This window comes from Saccoglossus kowalevskii, chromosome 9 (assembly GCF_978046115.1).
Source record: "Saccoglossus kowalevskii chromosome 9, keSacKowa6.1, whole genome shotgun sequence".
Taxonomy (NCBI): Eukaryota; Metazoa; Hemichordata; class Enteropneusta; family Harrimaniidae; genus Saccoglossus; species Saccoglossus kowalevskii.
Genome location: NC_140649.1, coordinates 13,604,862 through 13,623,738, shown reverse-complemented (window position 1 = coordinate 13,623,738; position 18,877 = coordinate 13,604,862). Strand labels below are relative to the sequence as shown.

General features: G+C 38.6%; 1 protein-coding gene across 1 annotated transcript; it reads right to left on the bottom strand.

The window, feature by feature from the left end:
- Positions 1 to 12,481: 12,481 nt before the first annotated feature.
- Positions 12,482 to 18,040, bottom strand: LOC146738347 (low affinity immunoglobulin epsilon Fc receptor-like). The gene is made up of 4 exons (XM_085503741.1): positions 17,962 to 18,040; positions 14,895 to 15,231; positions 13,906 to 13,979; positions 12,482 to 12,609 (listed from the first exon to the last, which is right to left on the bottom strand). The coding sequence occupies exons 1-4, from the start codon at positions 18,023 to 18,025 to the stop codon at positions 12,602 to 12,604; spliced, it is 483 nt and encodes a 160-aa protein (XP_085359867.1). The 5' UTR covers positions 18,026 to 18,040; the 3' UTR covers positions 12,482 to 12,601.
- Positions 18,041 to 18,877: the final 837 nt, after the last annotated feature.

Here is an 18,877-nt window from a genome sequence, read left to right as displayed (position 1 = left end):
ATAGCAGTGCCGAAGTCTGGAAATGGTGATGCTCGCTCTTGTTACTTCATATATAGTGTCAAATGTACCCAGACACGCACGTTATCGTGATGATCTATTGTGAGCCCTAATTATGATTAAGTTATGGGTGTCTACTATTATTTGATTAGATAACATTGCGTTATCTTGTTCAATCGGTGGGAGGCGATTCCATTACGAGTAAACAGCATGAGAAAACATGTCGAACAATTCATACAAAGTCAAACGCACGTGACGGTCGTTTGTGATACTTTAATAAATTATTTTACTCTTGGAAGGCTTCAACTATATTGAGCTACTGTTGCTTAAATAAACAAAAATCGCACAGAAAGCTTCGGCTCATATGTTGTATCATTCAATATACGGTTGACTGAAATAGCTATAGATTTTCAAAAAGCTTTTTTTCAGGCACCAAATTCTTTACATTTTGGCTCCTTATTACAAAAATGGATAAATAATTGTTATTGCGACGCCTCAAGCTTGTCAAAAACCATTACCTTATCACTGGGTATTTTGATATAGAAAGGGATGTAAAACAGGGGATAAGGTTTCACCCGCTCTCTTTATTTCATCTCTGGAGTTGGTTTTGGTGTCACTAAGAATGGACGGCCCTGTCCATGGAATTGTAGAATAAAATGACTGTAATATTGAATTTTCAGCTTTTGCAGACGATTTGTCGTGTTTCTTGGAAGGTGTTGCATCAGAAAACAGATTACTTGCTCATCTTGATAAGTTTCATGAATTAAGTATCAAAACTGAAGCAATATAGCTTGGGCGGTCACGTACCCGTAAACATTTACCAGTGTATTGACCTTCTGAACCGATTAAAATTGTCGGGATATACTTCTTCTATTAGGGCGGTAAATCCTATAACCTGAACAGTCATAGACTCTATCCAGAATTGTATACAGAAGAATTTACTTTATAAAATTATTGATCTACCTAAAACTTTTGCTTTTATTTAATAATATTGTGGTCAAAACGGAGAACATATTAAACATATCCACTACTAGTAACACCTGAGCGGACAAAATGATTACTCGGTGTATATTCACCAATGACGGTTATAGAGAGTTCAAAGCAATAATGTTTGATCGTAAGTTTTGGCTTTTCAAATTTGACGATGCATCATCACATATAAACTACAAGTATTGCATGCATGAGACGTTCAAATGTGCTGAATCGAGAAATCTGGTCACATCTGACTACATCTTGACTAAAAACCGTGCATTCATAGACGTAGAGCCACGCACGCTGCTTTAGATGCGTTAAAATGGTCAGGACGTAAGATAGTATGTGGCGGGCTTTCGGTGGGCATTGTACGTACTATTGCGAGTAATCGTCGTAATTATTATTATATTATATATTAAGCACGCTGCTGTTGGTAAATCGGCACGCCGAGTCCGATAAAACGTTCAAACACAAATATATCGGCCATGTCATCGTTCTAATTGGAGATATGAGACTGTTTTTATTCTTAATAATTAGACATATTCGTGATAGTGGCCTGTCTGAAACACGTGTTTGTTCTCATGTGAGTGTCAACGATGTACTCAGCGATGTACTGTAAGTGCCTGGACATACAGCTTCGCGTTGTTTAAAGAATGTGATGTTCTCATGTAGCAGACAACGACGGCATAAATTCGTCAACCGAATGAAGTTGGCAGTCGATAATTGATGTTTTGGGAAAAGAAGCTCCAGCTATTATCATTATTGTTGTTGTTCATTTCGTGTGACAATTTATTCACAGTGGCGGTAGCCCAGGGTGAAGAGAGGGGGCGATCGCCCCTCAAAATGTAGGAAATAGCGTTTCAGAGGGTCTAAATTCCCCCCCCCGAGTAATGGGCTCTTCCATGTAAAATTTCGTGCCGCCGCTTCTGATTCAATTTATACATCGACGAAAGCTATGCTCATAAATCAGTTCATCGATATTGACAGTGGATTTCATTTACCGGCGATGAATTTACAGACAGTACAAGTTTTCTGACTGGGTTTTCGGTACATATACTGTACCATTTATGTATCTTGCTTTCATTTATAGCATTTGTGTTCAATTAAAAAACAATTAATATAGATAAAGTTACGATATGTTGACACCTGTGTTTTTAATCGCCAGTTTTGACTAATATTATCTTCCTTGTTGTTGGGACCACTCGTGCATAAAATTATCACCTTTGTAGTTGGTACCACTGATGGATAATGTTATCCCTTCTTTTCTTGGACCCACCCAGAGATAATATTATCACCTTTGTAGTTGGTACCACTCGGGGATAATGTTATCCCTTCTTTTCTTGGAACCACCCAGAGATAATATTATCACCTTTGTAGTTGGAACCACTCAGGGATACTATTATCACTTCTTTTCTTGGAACCACTCAGAGACAATATTATCACCTTTGTAGTTGGAACCACTCAGGGATAATGTTATCCCTTCTTTTCTTGGAACCATCCAGAGATAATATTATCACCTTTGTAGTTGGTACCACTCACAAAATGGATTTGATCCAAATTAAACAATTTGAACTCTTTCTTCACATGGTGTTGGCCAAGCCTCTATCTGAAAGTCATTCGATTAATGGAAGTCAAATATACTGGTAACCATAATTAGGGACTGGTTATGTTCTCCGGTATAGGGGTGCCGGGGGAAAACAGGGGGACCAAGCTGTTTTACAAATTGGATAAAGGGGGGGGGGCATGCCTTTTTCACATTGCCTGGGAATGGGCCTGTCAATTGTGTTATGCACAGAAAAAAAAACATAGTTTAAACAGACACAATATTTAAAGACTATTGTAAATTTGTTATTGCACAAAAATATTTAATTTCATGAACTTTCTTTTAATGTTATGACCATAAATGGTCATGGTCAATTTAATGGTCATGACCATAATATTGATGATGCCCTCCATCCCTTTGGGCAGGCAACAAATCGTGATATTACCTTCACAAGCATGTGTTATTATTCAAATATAACATGGCCTGGTATATGAACTAATTGTAACTCTTAAATGTCAATATCACCACCATCATTTCAAAATCACAAGTATTTTTTTTAAGCATCACTGCTGTCATGACCAACAACATTTTCATGGATGCCATCATCACCACTGTCATGGACAACACCAACATGGATCACATAATCACCACTGCCATGACTAACAACACTGTCACGGACTGCATCATCACCTTATACTAAAATATGTTTGGATATTTAGAATAGTAAAACACTTTCACTTCCGGTCCAGTTATACTATACTATGAATATTTAAGTTTGAGATATAATTTTTAGTATGTGTTTGTTCTTGGATATGTCAATTTCGTTGTCCCGTACTTCGTTTAATAAGTCGAACTTTCCAAATTGCGTAAAAAGGAATAGTTCGTAATTTTGACACAGCAAATGCCTGGGCTAAATTATTTGCCGAGGGATGGTCGCTTAGGTCACAGTCACTCTACTAGGACGGTTAGGAAGCGCCGCGTCGTTTATTGTAACTACCCTTGTCTAGATAAACATTAACGAGCTAAGAAGTCATTAGCATAAAATGGACGACGGAAAGAGTGACTGTGCTTAGGTATATGCACTCTAACTTGCAGCTTATAGACCTAAATGCGCTAAGCAATCAAAAAAACTTAGTGTTTGAGGTCTTCAATTGCTTATAACATAAACACGGTTTTCCCTCAAGGGTAAACAATCGTTAATTCGTGTTTTGTACTATGATTTGGAACAGTTTCGTTGCTTAACGTGTTTTGGGGTTCATCCCTGGAATCTTACCAATCTTTAGTCGCTCGTGGTAAAATAGTAAATAGAAATAAAATGTTTTCACCTAACACTGGTTGTTAAAGCGCGGTGGTCGTCGCGCAGAACGTGTTCGAATTTCATGAAAATAAACAATGTATTTTACACGCGTTGTATACGTCGCTATGAGTCCCATATCGAACAGGGCGCGGCACGACGACTACCGCCCGGCCTTTTAATGACATTAATTCTTAACTCCGATGAAAGGATCAGTTACTGTGACAAAGCCCTACTCACTGCGATAGCTACTCCCTTCAAAGCTACAAGTAATATACCAATAGATCAAAATTTCTGTTCATACTTTTGCAAAATCAGATTGCCATGTATCCCCAGGCCAAATTAAAGAAAATGACCAGTCCCTTAGTTGGCCTGTCTTATGCAATTTACATGCATGGGAAAGGTCATGTAATTGCGACAGTTGCAAGCTGAAACGAAAGAAGGTTAACAAATGTACACAACTGTACAAGATAACGCCAGGAAATGCGACAAAACTTGTCCTTTATACAGAGTACCTCGGTTAGACGGGAGAGCGGAATGAGAAATCATGCAGATGGCGAGAAGTCGTGCATTACTATATCCGTAAATATATTTATCTTTTCCCCCGGGATTTACCCCACAGTGAGTGATACAATCATTGGACACGATATACGTCTCAGATATTGAATTTGCTTTACTTCTGAAATTAAAATAAAATATTAAAATTAATTCATTACAATTACAAGCAGTGAGTATCTAGTTATGCTATAATTAGAGAAGGTATACAATTCACTCACCTGTAAACATACTATGGCATGACTTATAACTTGTTCCTATAGATTTGGTAGCCTAGGCGTAGTGAATACATGTACGATATACGTCTCAGATATTGAATTTGCTTTACTTCTGAAATTAAAATAAAATATTAAAATTAATTCATTAATATTACCAGCAGTGAGTATCTAGTTATGCTATAATTAGAGAAGGTATACAATTCACTCACCTGTAAACATACTGTGGCATGACATATAACTTTTAGCCCTAGGGGGGGTCAGACTAGCCACCGTTGAAATCTTTTAAAATTTGATTTCACAGATAGTGATTCAGCTTTAGTTCTGAAATTAAATTAAATTATAAAAATTAATTCATTAATATTACCAGCAGTGAGTATTTAATTATGCTATAATTAGAGACGGTATACAATTCACTCACCTGTAAACATACTGTGGCATGACTTATAACTTGTTCCTATAGATTTGGTAGCCTGGCGTAGTGAATACATGTACGATATACGTCTCATATATTGAATTTGCTTTACTTCTGAAATTAAAATAAAATATTAAAATTAATTTATTACAATATTACAAGCAGTGAGTATCTAGTTATGCTATAATTAGAGAAGGTATACAATTCACTCACCTGTAAACATACTGTGGCATGACTTATAACTTGTTCCTATAGATTTGGTAGCCTAGGCGTAGTGAATACATGTACGATATACGTCTCAGATATTGAATTTGCTTTACTTCTGAAATTAAAATAAAATATTAAAATTAATTCATTACATCTGTTCTATTTTTATAGAAGAACCTTCCCAAATAAAAAAAAAATCTAAAATTTAAAAATATGAGAGGTAGTCACTGAACCATGTACTTTCACACTCAAGCAAGAGAATAGACATGGTGGTGAACTAGCCTTGTACTGTCAGTGTTTTATTGTTTACACTAAAGTTTTTTTCACAAATAACAAAATTAAAAAAAAAGAACTGCAGACCACACTTCTTTATATTTATTAGTGGGCAAGCCATGTTTCCACATACAAAAATACACATAATATATTTCTATGTAATTTATTTTATTTAAAAAAAAATATTTTAGAGGCATAACAATACAACGACTAGATTTGGTGTCACAGTTTGCTCCCAATTCATACTGGAATATTGCCAGCAATAATTAATAAACTCTACTTGACATACTTCATGTGTTCCACAATAATACTCAACAAACTCTCCATGACATAATTCATGTGTTCCAGATCGATACCCAACAAACTCTACTTGACATACTTCATGTGTTCCACATTGATACCCACCAAACTCTACTTGACATACTTCATGTGTTCCACATTAATACTCAACAAACCCTACATGACATACTTCATGTGTTCCACATTGATACCCAACAAACTCTACTTGACATACTTCATGTGTTCCACATTGATACTCAACAAACTCTCCATGACATACTTCATGTATTCCACATTAATACTCAACAAACTCTACTTGACATACTTCATGTGTTCCACATTGATATTCAACAAACTCTACTTGACATACTTCATGTGTTCCACATCGATACCCAACAAACTCTACTTGACATACTTCATGTGTTCCACATTGATACCCAACAAACTCTATTTGACATACTTCATGTGTTCCACATTAATACTCAACAAACCCTACATGACATACTTCATGTGTTCCACATTGATACCCAACAAACTCTACTTGACATACTTCATGTGTTCCACATTGATACCCAACAAACTCTACTTGACATACTTCATGTGTTCCACATTAATACTCAACAAACCCTACATGACATACTTCATGTGTTCCACATTGATACCCAACAAACTCTACTTGACATACTTCATGTGTTCCACATTGATACTCAACAAACTCTCCATGACATACTTCATGTGTTCCACATTAATACTCAACAAACTCTACTTGACATACTTCATGTGTTCCACATTGATATTCAACAAACTCTACTTGACATACTTCATGTGTTCCACATTAATACGCAACAAACTCTACTTGACATACTTCATGTGTTCCACATTAATACTCAACAAACTCTACTTGACATACTTCATGTGTTCCACATTTGTACAGCTGTATCATTTTACATTGGTGAATGTTTTGTTATTCAGACTAAACAAAACAAATCCAGTATGGCATATTCTGTCAGCAGAGTTTGGTTATCTTATTGTAAGTACAGAAGACAAAATAAAAATGACAGCTATGTATCATGATTTGATGAACACAAGATTGAGGTTCTTGGAATCACATCTAAAGGTAATATAGCAATTTTGTCAGTACTTCATACTCCCATTCTCGTACATGATTGAGTCTATAAATGCCTCATACCTATTCGTGAGCTTCTTCATTTTCCTGAATCGATTGATATTTAAAAGATTATTATAGTTTATAAATACTGTAAGGACTTTGATCATGTTTAAATAATTATCACGAATTTCAGTACACACACGGGGTGATGGCAGCCAAGTCTCCAATCTCGGGGCAGGGCTTTCAGGGCAGGGCACACGTTGACCCCCCCCCCACTTTCAGCCAGCTAGGGTTCGTCACGCGGTAACGGTACAACGGTAACAAATTTATCCTTGTGTCGGGTCCCCGCTGTGGGTTTTGACTTCTTTCTTACCGAACCACGGGCGTCTCCAGAGGGAACCGACCCTGTCAAACACGCTCCCTCTCACGTATTTAAAGTGAAAGGAGATGCAGTTTGCTCACGTCGGATGCAGCCGGTACTCCGGGCGGCCCCTCAGAGTCCTCCATCTGTATGACTCGGTGAGGCACGCTTTTGGGGTGAGGCAGAGTATCATTGATCCCAGTGATACGATGTATATACCCCCACCCTTGATCCTAAAGCGACCACCTAAGGTTCCTTCAACGCTTATGGGATCATGGGCGTTGGAATCCAAAGCAACCCTGTCGGCACGTCTCTACTTGTCCATCTGAGTGCGGAGTGGGGCGCAGAGCACGCAAATGGTGTTGATGGGTGGCGTTGGTCAGTCGCGGAGGATGTAATGCTTAAGGCCCTCGGGTGGGGATAACGTTAGGCAACACTTCCCCCTGGACCAAATGCTACCCGGTCAGAGTGTTTCGGGATCAGACCCCATAGCGTGGGATGAGACCAAAACACCCCCAACCGGATTTCAAGGCTCCTTCCCCAGACCCCGGTACCACGAGTTTGGCAAACCAGGCAAAGGGAGATAGCCGCGTTCCATGGGTGTCTTTGCCAATTGAGGACGACCCATCCAGCCCTGAGGGCAGAGTTGCTTGAGTGCATTATTATGCATGCCCAGCACTCTGGTGACCTTGAAGGCAGAACACACCAGCCTCCTAGACCAGGTGACATTTTTACTGGTGGGCCACTGCACATTTACGTGCAACACCCCCTAGTGTTGCCTGGGTCGCTTGGTCAGGGCCACTACTGTGCTACGAGACGCGGCCTTAGACGCACATGTTTTCGCCGACAAGCTGAGCCGGGGTACATCCCTACCTCAGTGACGCAGACTGGACAACCTCCACCCTCTTTGTTCAGGGAATGGTGGGTACAGTCTCGGAGCTTCGGAGTGCAATGAATCAGAGGGTTCAGATCGGATCCGCTAGCCAAATGGTCCTGCCATGGGCAAGCGGAGGGCACCCCAAGCACAGAAAACACAACACCCTAGGGCGTCGTTTGCTAGCCAGAGTCAGCTAGGAGGCAAGCGCTTATACCCTTCCGTGGGAGGGAAGGCTAGTGGCGCGCCCCCAGGGAGGTAAGAGCCAGGTGGTGGCTCCTCACCCTCTCTGGGCGGACGTCTACCCGGCAGCAGGGGAAGCATATTTGACGCTCACCTCTGCAACTGGGGGGACAGGCACGTGTTCAGTGAGTGGCCAGGTCACAACTTAGTGACTACTTCAGGCCTTGGGGAACTCACCTCATGGGGGAAGGGAGCACCCCCCTTGCAACTGTTGAACACATGGCCACACATCCCTGTCGTACACAGATTGCGCCGGTTTAGTCCGGTTTGGAGACGGCGGCTGACCGATACCTGGACCTTTCCAGGTGGTGACATCCGTTTACTGGATACCACTGAAATCTCCATTTCCCCCCGTCAGTGTCTCCCTTGTTGGGCACTGCCAGGGTACTCCCGCAAGGCGGAAGCAATCAGACAGGAAGTAGCAGTTTGCTGGGGAAAGACACCATACACAGGGTACATTTCTAGGCTGCGAGCATACACTGGTTAGTGTAGCGGAAGGAAGATTGATCAATACCATCCCTCTATTGGCCAGGTAGCAGGCTCCTTCGTCCACCTGTTTGACGAAGTGGGTTTGTCCTACACAGCGATCGTTGGATACAGGTCGGCCTTGTGCCCCACCATTCAAACGTACAGGAACAAGACTAACCGATTGTCCTACTATTAGGAGACTATTTACTGCTTTCCAGACGCTGAGACCCCATACAAGGGAACCGCCCACTCAAATTTTTGACGTGGAAAATAGTCTTCCTACTGGTCTTCGCCTCAGGTAGGCATTGGCCAGAGCTGGGGGCATTGTCCTTCTCGGATGATGTACCGCCGTTATGGACAATCAAGTTGTGCTAAAGTCACGAATCGGGTTTCTCGCCTAGAACCAAATCCCAGGACACGATCCCCACCCGATCATCATCCCCCGGCTGGCAAATATTGTCGGTCCGGAGGATCAGGAGGAATTGCTTCTCTGCCTGGTCTGAGCGCTGAGTTGCCGCGAGAACCGTACCAGGTTTTCCAGACGTGGAACCAAACACATATTTTTGTGTTACGGCCCTGGCAAACAGGATAAGCCGGCTTCCCCGACTTCCATCTCCAGGTGGATTACTGCGACTGTACTGGAAGTCTATAATACAATATCCTCCTCAACACAGACTTTGCAGAGACACCAAGTAAGAGAACATGAGGTCCGTGCAATTGCTAACTCACTAGCGCTAGCGTCAGGTGCCCTCCCCCCTCAAACACATTCTGAGGGCAGGCTTCTGGAGAACGCAGAACGTCTTCATCAACTACTACCTAAGAGACACCCAATCTATTGAGCAGGGTCTCTTCAGGTTAGGCCCCGTCGTAGCGGATCAGGCCTTGTTTGCTGACCCAGCCCGAACGACCACAGGGGCCTCTGCGCATAGACAATAAGTCAGTCTCAGCATTTTTGTGGGCAGATTGTTTGTTCCACTAGCACTTCCTGGAAGCTCGCAGGTTTCGCTTCTGTCGACCTACGCCCTCATGTGAACTGTTTTGGTTCTACTTCAAGCTTATCACCTCCGAATTCGGCTTGGGTCTAGCTTTCTCGGGCACACCGAACCCTGTCACCACAGCAGCATTGGCTTCTTGCTTCGGGAACAGCACAGGCAAGGTAAGACACCACCCTTCTTGGGTCTTAACTAAGGTTTTGAGTTTGTTTTCATCCCGGACTGGGAAAAGACTTTCATCATTCCTTTTTTTCTGTTTGCTCGGAAAAACCCGCGACCTATCGGTGTCTGACTCTGCCTACATTTCAAAATAGTCATTTTGACTGATCGGAGTCTATGGTGGGTAATTGCACGTAGTGAATTTAGGCGAGGGTTCTTTGAACCCGCCTATTCACATAGTTCATACCCACCATAGACTCCGGGTCCCCCCCCCCAACCTCCCCACTCTTTCCGTCGCGTTGGTCTAAGTCCTCGAGGCGGAGAGAAAGGAACCAGAGTGATGGACGGCTACCTGTGGCGCTGCCAGGTGGCCTTGGTCACGTGGGTTCGTGATGTAAGGGGTAAAAGAATCTTGAGGTCATGGGACTTCCCCTGACCTGGATTCTATCTCTCCGTCACTGGCAGAATCGCTGATTAATGCCTACAGTTCAAAATAGTCATTTTGACTGACCGGAGTCTATGGTGGGTATGAACTATGTAAATAGGCGGGTTCGGAGAACCTTCGCCTAAATTGATATGTTGTTTTCATTATATGGTATAAATATTATTTGCTTTCCCCTCTAATCTTGCTAGTATTTTTTCTTGCCAGATTCTATCAATGGGTAAGGTCATAATATTTATGCTATATTTTTGAATTTTTATCAAACTAAGGCAAATATTCCTCAGATCTTATACATTAATATAGTTCACGTCATATTTCCTAAGGGACCTTGAGATTAATATAGTACATGTAGTATTAACTGACAAATTATGATACATAATAACTGATGACCTCATTTTACCATCGTTGGTCCCTGTTCAAAAACAGGGATTCAACTTTTGTGTCCACTTAGTTTCAATGATTGTGCCTAATCATGTTTAAACTTCAGATATACATCTGAAATCATGATTTTGTTACATTCATGAACATTATGAGACCTATTTACCAGAATAAAATGGCAACCTGGTGGGTGTTATGTTGTTTGGTATGAACTCTACTGTATCACCAGTTTTCATTGTCACACATTGTGGGACCTTGCCAAGGAACATGGTGAAAGCAAAGGTGATACAGGCATAGGCATTGTTTCTACTGCCCCAGTTACTGATCCTTGTTAAAAGATTCAAGTTAGCTAAGACCAGTAGTAAGATTTACAAATGTGTATGAAAGAGACAGCATGTGGTTGAATGAAAAATGTTGCTTGACGTAAATGCCAATTATAAAAAGTTTTTTTTAGTAATTGTGATACACATGGTATCGCCATGTAAAATACCTAATGCTAATTAATCATTTTGAAGTGCATATTTCCTATGCACGAAATATTTATCTCAATAAAAAAATGCCTTTCCTGTTTAAATATTAGCTATAGTGAACATGTTGTACCAAGTAAGCGACTATGTTGTTAGTAGTGACTTGGCATGAAGTGACAGATATCAGATTGACTTCAATTGATATTCCAGGATGAAGTCATCTAGCACCAAATCAATGTTAAAGGGCGATGGTCGTCGCGCAGCTCCTGGTGGAATTTCATGTATTTACTAAACTAACAATGTATTTCACATGCGCTGTGTGTATGTCACTATGAGTCGCATATCTAACGGGATGTGGCGTGATGACCAACGCCCTTCAAGATCGTACACAATTAAATTTGTCACATAAAATAAAGAATAGTTTGAATAGAACCGTTTTATTCGTAGAAAGTTATGAAGACTTTGTATAACGTACTTCTGTATTGGAACCGAGAGAGGCCATGTTTGCATTTACGCAACTCTACCTGGGTCGTCATGTGTATCTTCACTGTTTTTCCACCCTTAAGCATGTAATTCTTTAACTCTGATGATATTTCTTTGCTTAATATCATTTCTGGACATTTTCCCTATGAGATAGTTGGAGTGATGAAATAGGGCATTCTGATTAGTCGAAAAGTACAAGGTAGAATCTAGTCCACCTGTGTTCATGGAAAAAAATCAGTTGATAATCCTTGTGGCTTTTCATAGTACTATAGCCCCTCTCTGGAGGTTGAGTGTGTGAGCATTAGTCATTGGCTAAAGTTGTGTATGTGCATGAAGTTGTTAGCCTGATAAATGCTGTCTTTCGGAATAAGGTTATTGTAATAACAATTTACGTTGGAAACATTATTTGTTGTTCAATAAGCCAAAGGTATGACTTTGCTTTGCCTTTTCTTAATCTTCCGAACATGCATGTACCTATATCCATGTCTGATAGACGCCCATTCTGATAGCCATTTCAATCTATGTACATACCGCTATGTTCTTCCCAGACATTAACAATATATGCAACGTATTCTGACGTCAACTTCTACCCAGGTAGCTGCATGACCAATGAACTTACACAGATTCCTTCACTACACTTATATTTGTAGACCAGTCTTAATGAAATGTTCACTGGTTTGAGGTACTTCGATCTATTTTTCATCTACCGGTAAAACATTTTTGGATGGTAGATAACAATGAATGACAAGAAGCATGTTTCAACAGAGTTTTCTTTATTGATAGTTCATGTAACAGTGAATTACTCATATTAGGAATTCATTTTAACGCTGTACTTCTGTGCTCATCTACGTGTGCTTTGTTGGTGGTCAAGGTAGCCTAACAAACTGAAAAAAAACATAAATAATAAATTGAGGAGCAGTAAATTTTCAACAAAGTTTAGTAATAAAAACGCTTGTAATGGACTCTCTTATCAGTGCTATTTCCCCATTTACCACTCATGATGGTGCTACATCAGATTTCCTATTTTATTTATTTTTTAATAAATATTCACAGCTCAATTGTTTTCAAAATTTGCAGAATCTTGTCGGAGAGACAGTAACAATAGTATGTACTGCTTCCACTAATATTTAGTTATTAACTCGAGTTCCTGGAATGGCGCCATGAATTCGATCACATTTGTTTTGCAAATGCACTGGGTTTCAATATTAAAATCATTAAAATTTGGTGAATGGTGGGAAGAAGGATTAATCAGGCCAACCAACCATGGACACAGAATCGAGACCAAGATGTATAATTGTTCGGTATTTCTATTTCCCACAATCTCAAATTAACATGAAGATTCCACCATTGAAAAATAAAATTTCAGACAATGTCACAGAGTGACGAAGTTTTCTATTTTGGAATTCTGATGGCTTTGTCCCCTGACAGATTTAATTGGGCTACATGATGACTTGCTAGTATTATCTCAACTATCAAGAGGAATGAGGTATCACCTTAGTCAGTTGTGACATGTCGTACATTTTTACAGTCATAAACTGACGGAAGGGTTAATTCAAATGGTGCTTCTGGTAATCACTTCATGGATGTAGATAAGAAGGTAGGCAGGGGTAGTCGTTGATTGAATTGCTGTGTCATGCTGGTCGTCATCAGCCTGAATTGCTTTAAATAGAATATTACTGTCATTATATTGGCTTGACACACGGAAACACTCAGCAAAATTCAGTTTAGATTACTGTAAAACGTGTCTTTTTAGCTAGCATGTCATTTTTGCTAATTCACAATTTCTTTAAATTAAGATGTCGCTAATTAGAATATAATGTATTCTCACAGTAAGATTATTGACACTTTAGCTAAATTAAGATTCAGTTAATTCATGTATTGAGTCAAATTCAAGTCAAAAATGTTTTACAGTGTGATTGTCGAAATTGAGATCTACAACACGTTTTTGATATCTGTCCAGCCTCCTTCAAAACTGATAATTATATGTATATACTGCGCGCATGTGAGATGTGGTTCTTATCGTGTAGGTACGCCAACTGAACAACCTAATGTGTTTGGCACTTATCGGTGACTTGTATGTTATTGTGTTTTACATCTAGGTTCTACGAATGATTGATGACACATTGTTGGTGTTGCATAGTTGTATAAATCCATCTATACTGTATTAAATTTAACGTTACCTTCCACCTCGCAAATAAACGCTTTGTCTCTAATTTCTCCGCAGTATTCGTCATCCCACTGTGTAGTATCTTTCCTGTAGACATAATGTGAACATCAATCTATACTGACGGATAAGTTACTGTTAATGACGTAAAGGTGTAGTCATTTGAATATTGGAGAATGTCTAGAGGATTAACTGTGATGTTTTGTTGAAGTAATGTCTTGTCATTGTTGTCTAATAAAGATGTGATAGTAATTCTAATTGTATAATTTATGTTGGTTTTCACGTACAATGCTGTGCCTACAAAAACACTTCAGATTTGCATTGATTGGTTATGAGAGTAACCCATATTTTGTCGTTTAAACCAATTCAATTGGGGGTTGATTAATTTCAGAAATTACATAATAACATTATACTTCTAGTATCAAGTATCAATAGAATATATATTATGTATTTTTAACGTTAAAATCAGTAATACTTATGGTTAATGTAAATAATAAAACCTTATTTCCACATAAGCCTTATTTTCATATACCCATACACTATTGCGCCTTATATTTTGCCTTGCAAATGCTAAATATACTAGTAATTAGCCATAAACATTATTATGGTATCACTCCAACGTGATTTCTAAATCAACCAACAACCAATTGGCCTGGCACAAAATCGTGAAAACGGAATGTTAGTTGAAATGTGGGCAAAATGTCGGCCACTGTTGCATAGCCATGGAATGAAATTGTTTTCCTGTGAGTGCAACACAATTCTAATGGAAAAAGAAGGTAGGCTCTACATAGTGCAAAAAAACAGGATGTCAAATTTGGTGATATTAATAACTTTTTGGCATGTTTGTAGAAAACACAAGTCGCATTTTTTTTATTTTTCCTCCAGACACCTCATTTTTAAAAGATCCATCTTTTGTCGGATTAATGAATAACTTGTATGCACTTTATAATAAAGCTAATAAACTATGATGAGACAAGAACTCGTCATATAACTTAAAGATCTCACCTTAGTTGTACACAATCTTGTCCACTGGGATCAAGATTATCGTTGTTGTTTGGCTCACCGGCACCCCAGTTTTCATATGGGCAAACGAAACCAGATACCCACTCAAAGGTTCCTTCTACTCTTTGGTCATTGTAACCAATCCAAAATCCACTATCAATGTTTGCTCCAATACCTGATGCAATGATATGCGCTATAATCAAATCGTTCGTTGCCTGGTCGTATATTCTAACCAAGTCCCCGCCAATTGACTCGCAGTGGGTTTGTGCTTCATGCCAATTAATTTCATCTAGGAAGAAGTGATATTCCACTGGTGTAGTGTGAGATATTATGCTGTGCTCTGTTGAAAGATCATTTAATACTGTCAATATATTTTAATTGAAATCTTACATCATCTTCTCTTGGACATGTTAAAGTAGCAATAATAGGCTGAAAATATTCCATATAATATTTCAAAACCTCTAATAAAGTTATAAAAATGATTTTGGTGTGCACCTTTAAAGTTGGTTTGAAATGTTCGTATTAGATTGTGTATCAGTAAGTTGTTTTTCAACCAAGAAATGATACATGTTTGCCCATATGGGAACAATTCACTCCAAAAAAACAAAGCAAAAAAGAAACAAACATAAAACTTGGTGTTCAATTCACGATGTCAAAGTCGTATAAGAATTTGTTTAGTCCAAGACACAAAACAAACGACAGCATATTCCACAAGAGCAAAACAACCGAAAAGTATATAACACAACATACTAGTCAAATCAGCAAGGACATTGTGCTCACTTCATGTCGTTGATGTCAAACATACAGTATTATTGTTTTAGTTCACTGAACTGTTAAAGTCAAACATAAATCACCATCACATTCAATGGACATTGATGAGTTTTTTGAACTGACTATTAGAGACAATATTTTTAGTTGAACGATTTACTATTCTAATTACTTTGTGACACTATTATAACACACTGCAAGTCGCAATTTGCACGACATGGCATACCGAATGAACCAAAATGACAATAGACCACAGTTTACATGTCAACTTTTCAAGGACTGTTTTAAAATTACTATCGTATTAAGTCAAACGGAATGAAACATGAGCAAGCAAACATTAATATAATTCTCAAATAATTTGAAAGTGAAAGAGATCCGTATTTAACATTGTTGAACATCCCCGTCAGTGGTGCTCATCAAAGTATTACAGCTAGTGCAAATAAATTGAAAAGACCAGAGATACACACCAGCAACTATCTAGACTGGGTAACAAACGGAAAACGCATTAATACATTAATACAGTAATGCCAATGTGTGTACTCAGAGAACTAGAGTTTCTAAACATCCTAACAAAGTCACATATAGTTTTAACAAAATGTGTAGTGTGTAGTTTTTCCTCGTTCTATAATTATATGTATTCAATGTGTTATTTGTGATATTAGTTGCGTGAAGTATTATTTCTGTTTTTGTTTTACAACCATAAAATTACTCTCTGTAGTAGATTTTCGTGTTGAATAAAATTATTATTATTATTATATGTAATTTCTAATGTATTGTTTAAGCCTGGACCATTTTTCACACTTTCATGCGCGCCATGTCAAATGTCATCACTCCTTATTTGGCATGTTATTAAGTTCTGACAAACCACGTTGACTTATGCTAGGCGTGGTAGTGACGTCACGATATCACGTGGTTTCACTTATAAATAGTGGGAGGACTCATTTAAGCAGGTGTCCAATCAATGTATGTATTTCAAGTAACATGGCGACTTAACAAGGTTCGGTCACGTGATGTCCTATGAACAAGTCAGAAATTTGAAACTTTTTTCCAACTGTTCATCTACAGGGTTCACCACTGCTGAGCATTTCTAGCATTTCAATTTGATGCATTTAAGATCCAATGTTTATGACGAACTGAAAAAAAACAGTTGGTATGTATATATGATCATACATTACGCACAAGTCAAGATTCCCCTACAACTCCTTTGACAATATGACATGCAGTGTGAAACACCTCTTTGGACATTGAAAATAGGTAGACAGAACAAGTGTGATGCACGACACTGAATTATGTTAAACCATGAAAAAATAAGAGACGAAGTCTTTGTTAAATAAAGACATTAGACGAATTTCTAAAGTCTTTTATTTATTAAAACAGTATAGTTCGATAGCAGGATTAGCTAGGATTTGCAGGTCAAAGTTGGCCGCATTTCACACTACACTACACTACACAAATGTACAATGTTATGTCATGCTACGTGTGCCACATGTCTCCCCTAACGACATACAGGACTTCCCGGTCACGAGTATGCAAGTGACGATTAACAAGCACACACCAGTTCCACGAAACAAACAACCAATTGAGAAGAACAATGCAAACATGAATATGAAGTGACGCCAGGGGTATCATTCCGAGTGATTACCAAAAGGCTTCTATATTAAACATCAGCTTTATATCAGACAACTGACATTGATGCTAAGCTGAGATCACCTTTGCAACTGTGTAATTGTATTATGAGAATATCGTCACTAAATTTAGGATTGTTGATGAAAAATACATCAATGTATATGAATATGAAAGAATTTGCATTCTTTTAGTGTTTTTTTCCCCAGAAATTATTCTTCATACAAATAAAGATATAAATCATTCAGCAAAGGCACAATTTATTCCATGGGGAATGCTGATGAATTGTTCGAAAAAATATATGTATTGTAGTACTCGGCAGATATATTGTCGGCAGAATACTGATAATGTAATGTCCAGTGTAAAAAAGGTTTCTCATCAGTATTATTCTTAACGATGCAGGTAGAAACATTTGTATCCAGTATTTAAACAAAAACTGGACAATGCGCAATTTAAATTTATCTTGCGGTAAACTGAAATGGTTTAATCAACATTTATATTGTGCAAAAACGTAGCATATGGCCAGACGGGCAGCCATCGACATTTAGCGAATGTGGGTATAATCTCAATAAGCTAGCATGGCTAACAAGGCTGCAATACACATACAAAATACGCATTCACAAACACACACACACACACACACAAGCAATGTGAAAGTACATTAATTTGTCGAACCTACCTACATATGCACAGGCTGCCACGAAAAAAAGCGACAATAGAAAGGCGACTATAGGATACTTCATTTTGATTGTAGGTATATAGCAGTGCCGAAGTCTGGAAATGGTGATGCTCGCTCTTGTTACTTCATACATAGTGTCAAATGTACCCAGACACGCACGTTATCGTGATGATCTATTGTGAGCCCTAATTATGATTAAGTTATGGGTGTCTACTATTATTTGATTAGATAACATTGCGTTATCTTGTTCAATCGGTGGGAGGCGATTCCATTACGAGTAAACAGCATGAAAAAACATGTCGAACAATTCATACAAAGTCAAACGCACGTGACGGTCGTTCGTGATACTTTAATAAATTATTTTACTCTTGGAAGGCTTCAACTATATTGAGCTACTGTTGCTTAAATAAACAAAAATCGCACAGAAAGCTTCGGCTCATATGTTGTATCATTCAATATACGGGTGACTGAAATAGCTATAGATTTTTAAAAAGCTTTTTTTCAGGCACCAAATTCTTTACATTTTGGCTCCTTATTACAAAAATGGATAAATAATTGTTATTGCGACGCCTCAAGCTTGTCAAAAACCATTACCTTATCACTGGGTATTTTGATATAGAAAGGGATGTAAAACAGGGGATAAGGTTTCACCCGCTCTCTTTATTTTATCTCTGGAGTTGGTTTTGGTGTCACTAAGAATGGACGGCCCTGTCCATGGAATTGTAGAATAAAATAACTGTAATATTGAATTTTCAGCTTTTGCAGACGATTTGTCGTGTTTCTTGGAAGGTGTTGCATCAGAAAACAGATTACTTGCTCATCTTGATAAGTTTCATGAATTAAGTATCAAAACTGAAGCAATATAGCTTGGGCGGTCACGTACCCGTAAACATTTACCAGTGTATTGACCTTCTGA

Bases quoted from the DNA above. Each gene is read 5' to 3' on its own strand.
- LOC146738347 (XM_085503741.1), bottom strand. From the start codon at position 18,025: ATGAAGTATCCTATAGTCGCCTTTCTATTGTCGCTTTTTTTCGTGGCA. The intron at 15,232-17,961 runs GTAGGTTCGACA...ATCTTTCAACAG, and splicing joins GGCAGCCTGTGCATATGTAG to AGCACAGCATAATATCTCAC. The intron at 13,980-14,894 runs GTGAGATCTTTA...TTATGTCTACAG, and splicing joins CAAGATTGTGTACAACTAAG to GAAAGATACTACACAGTGGG.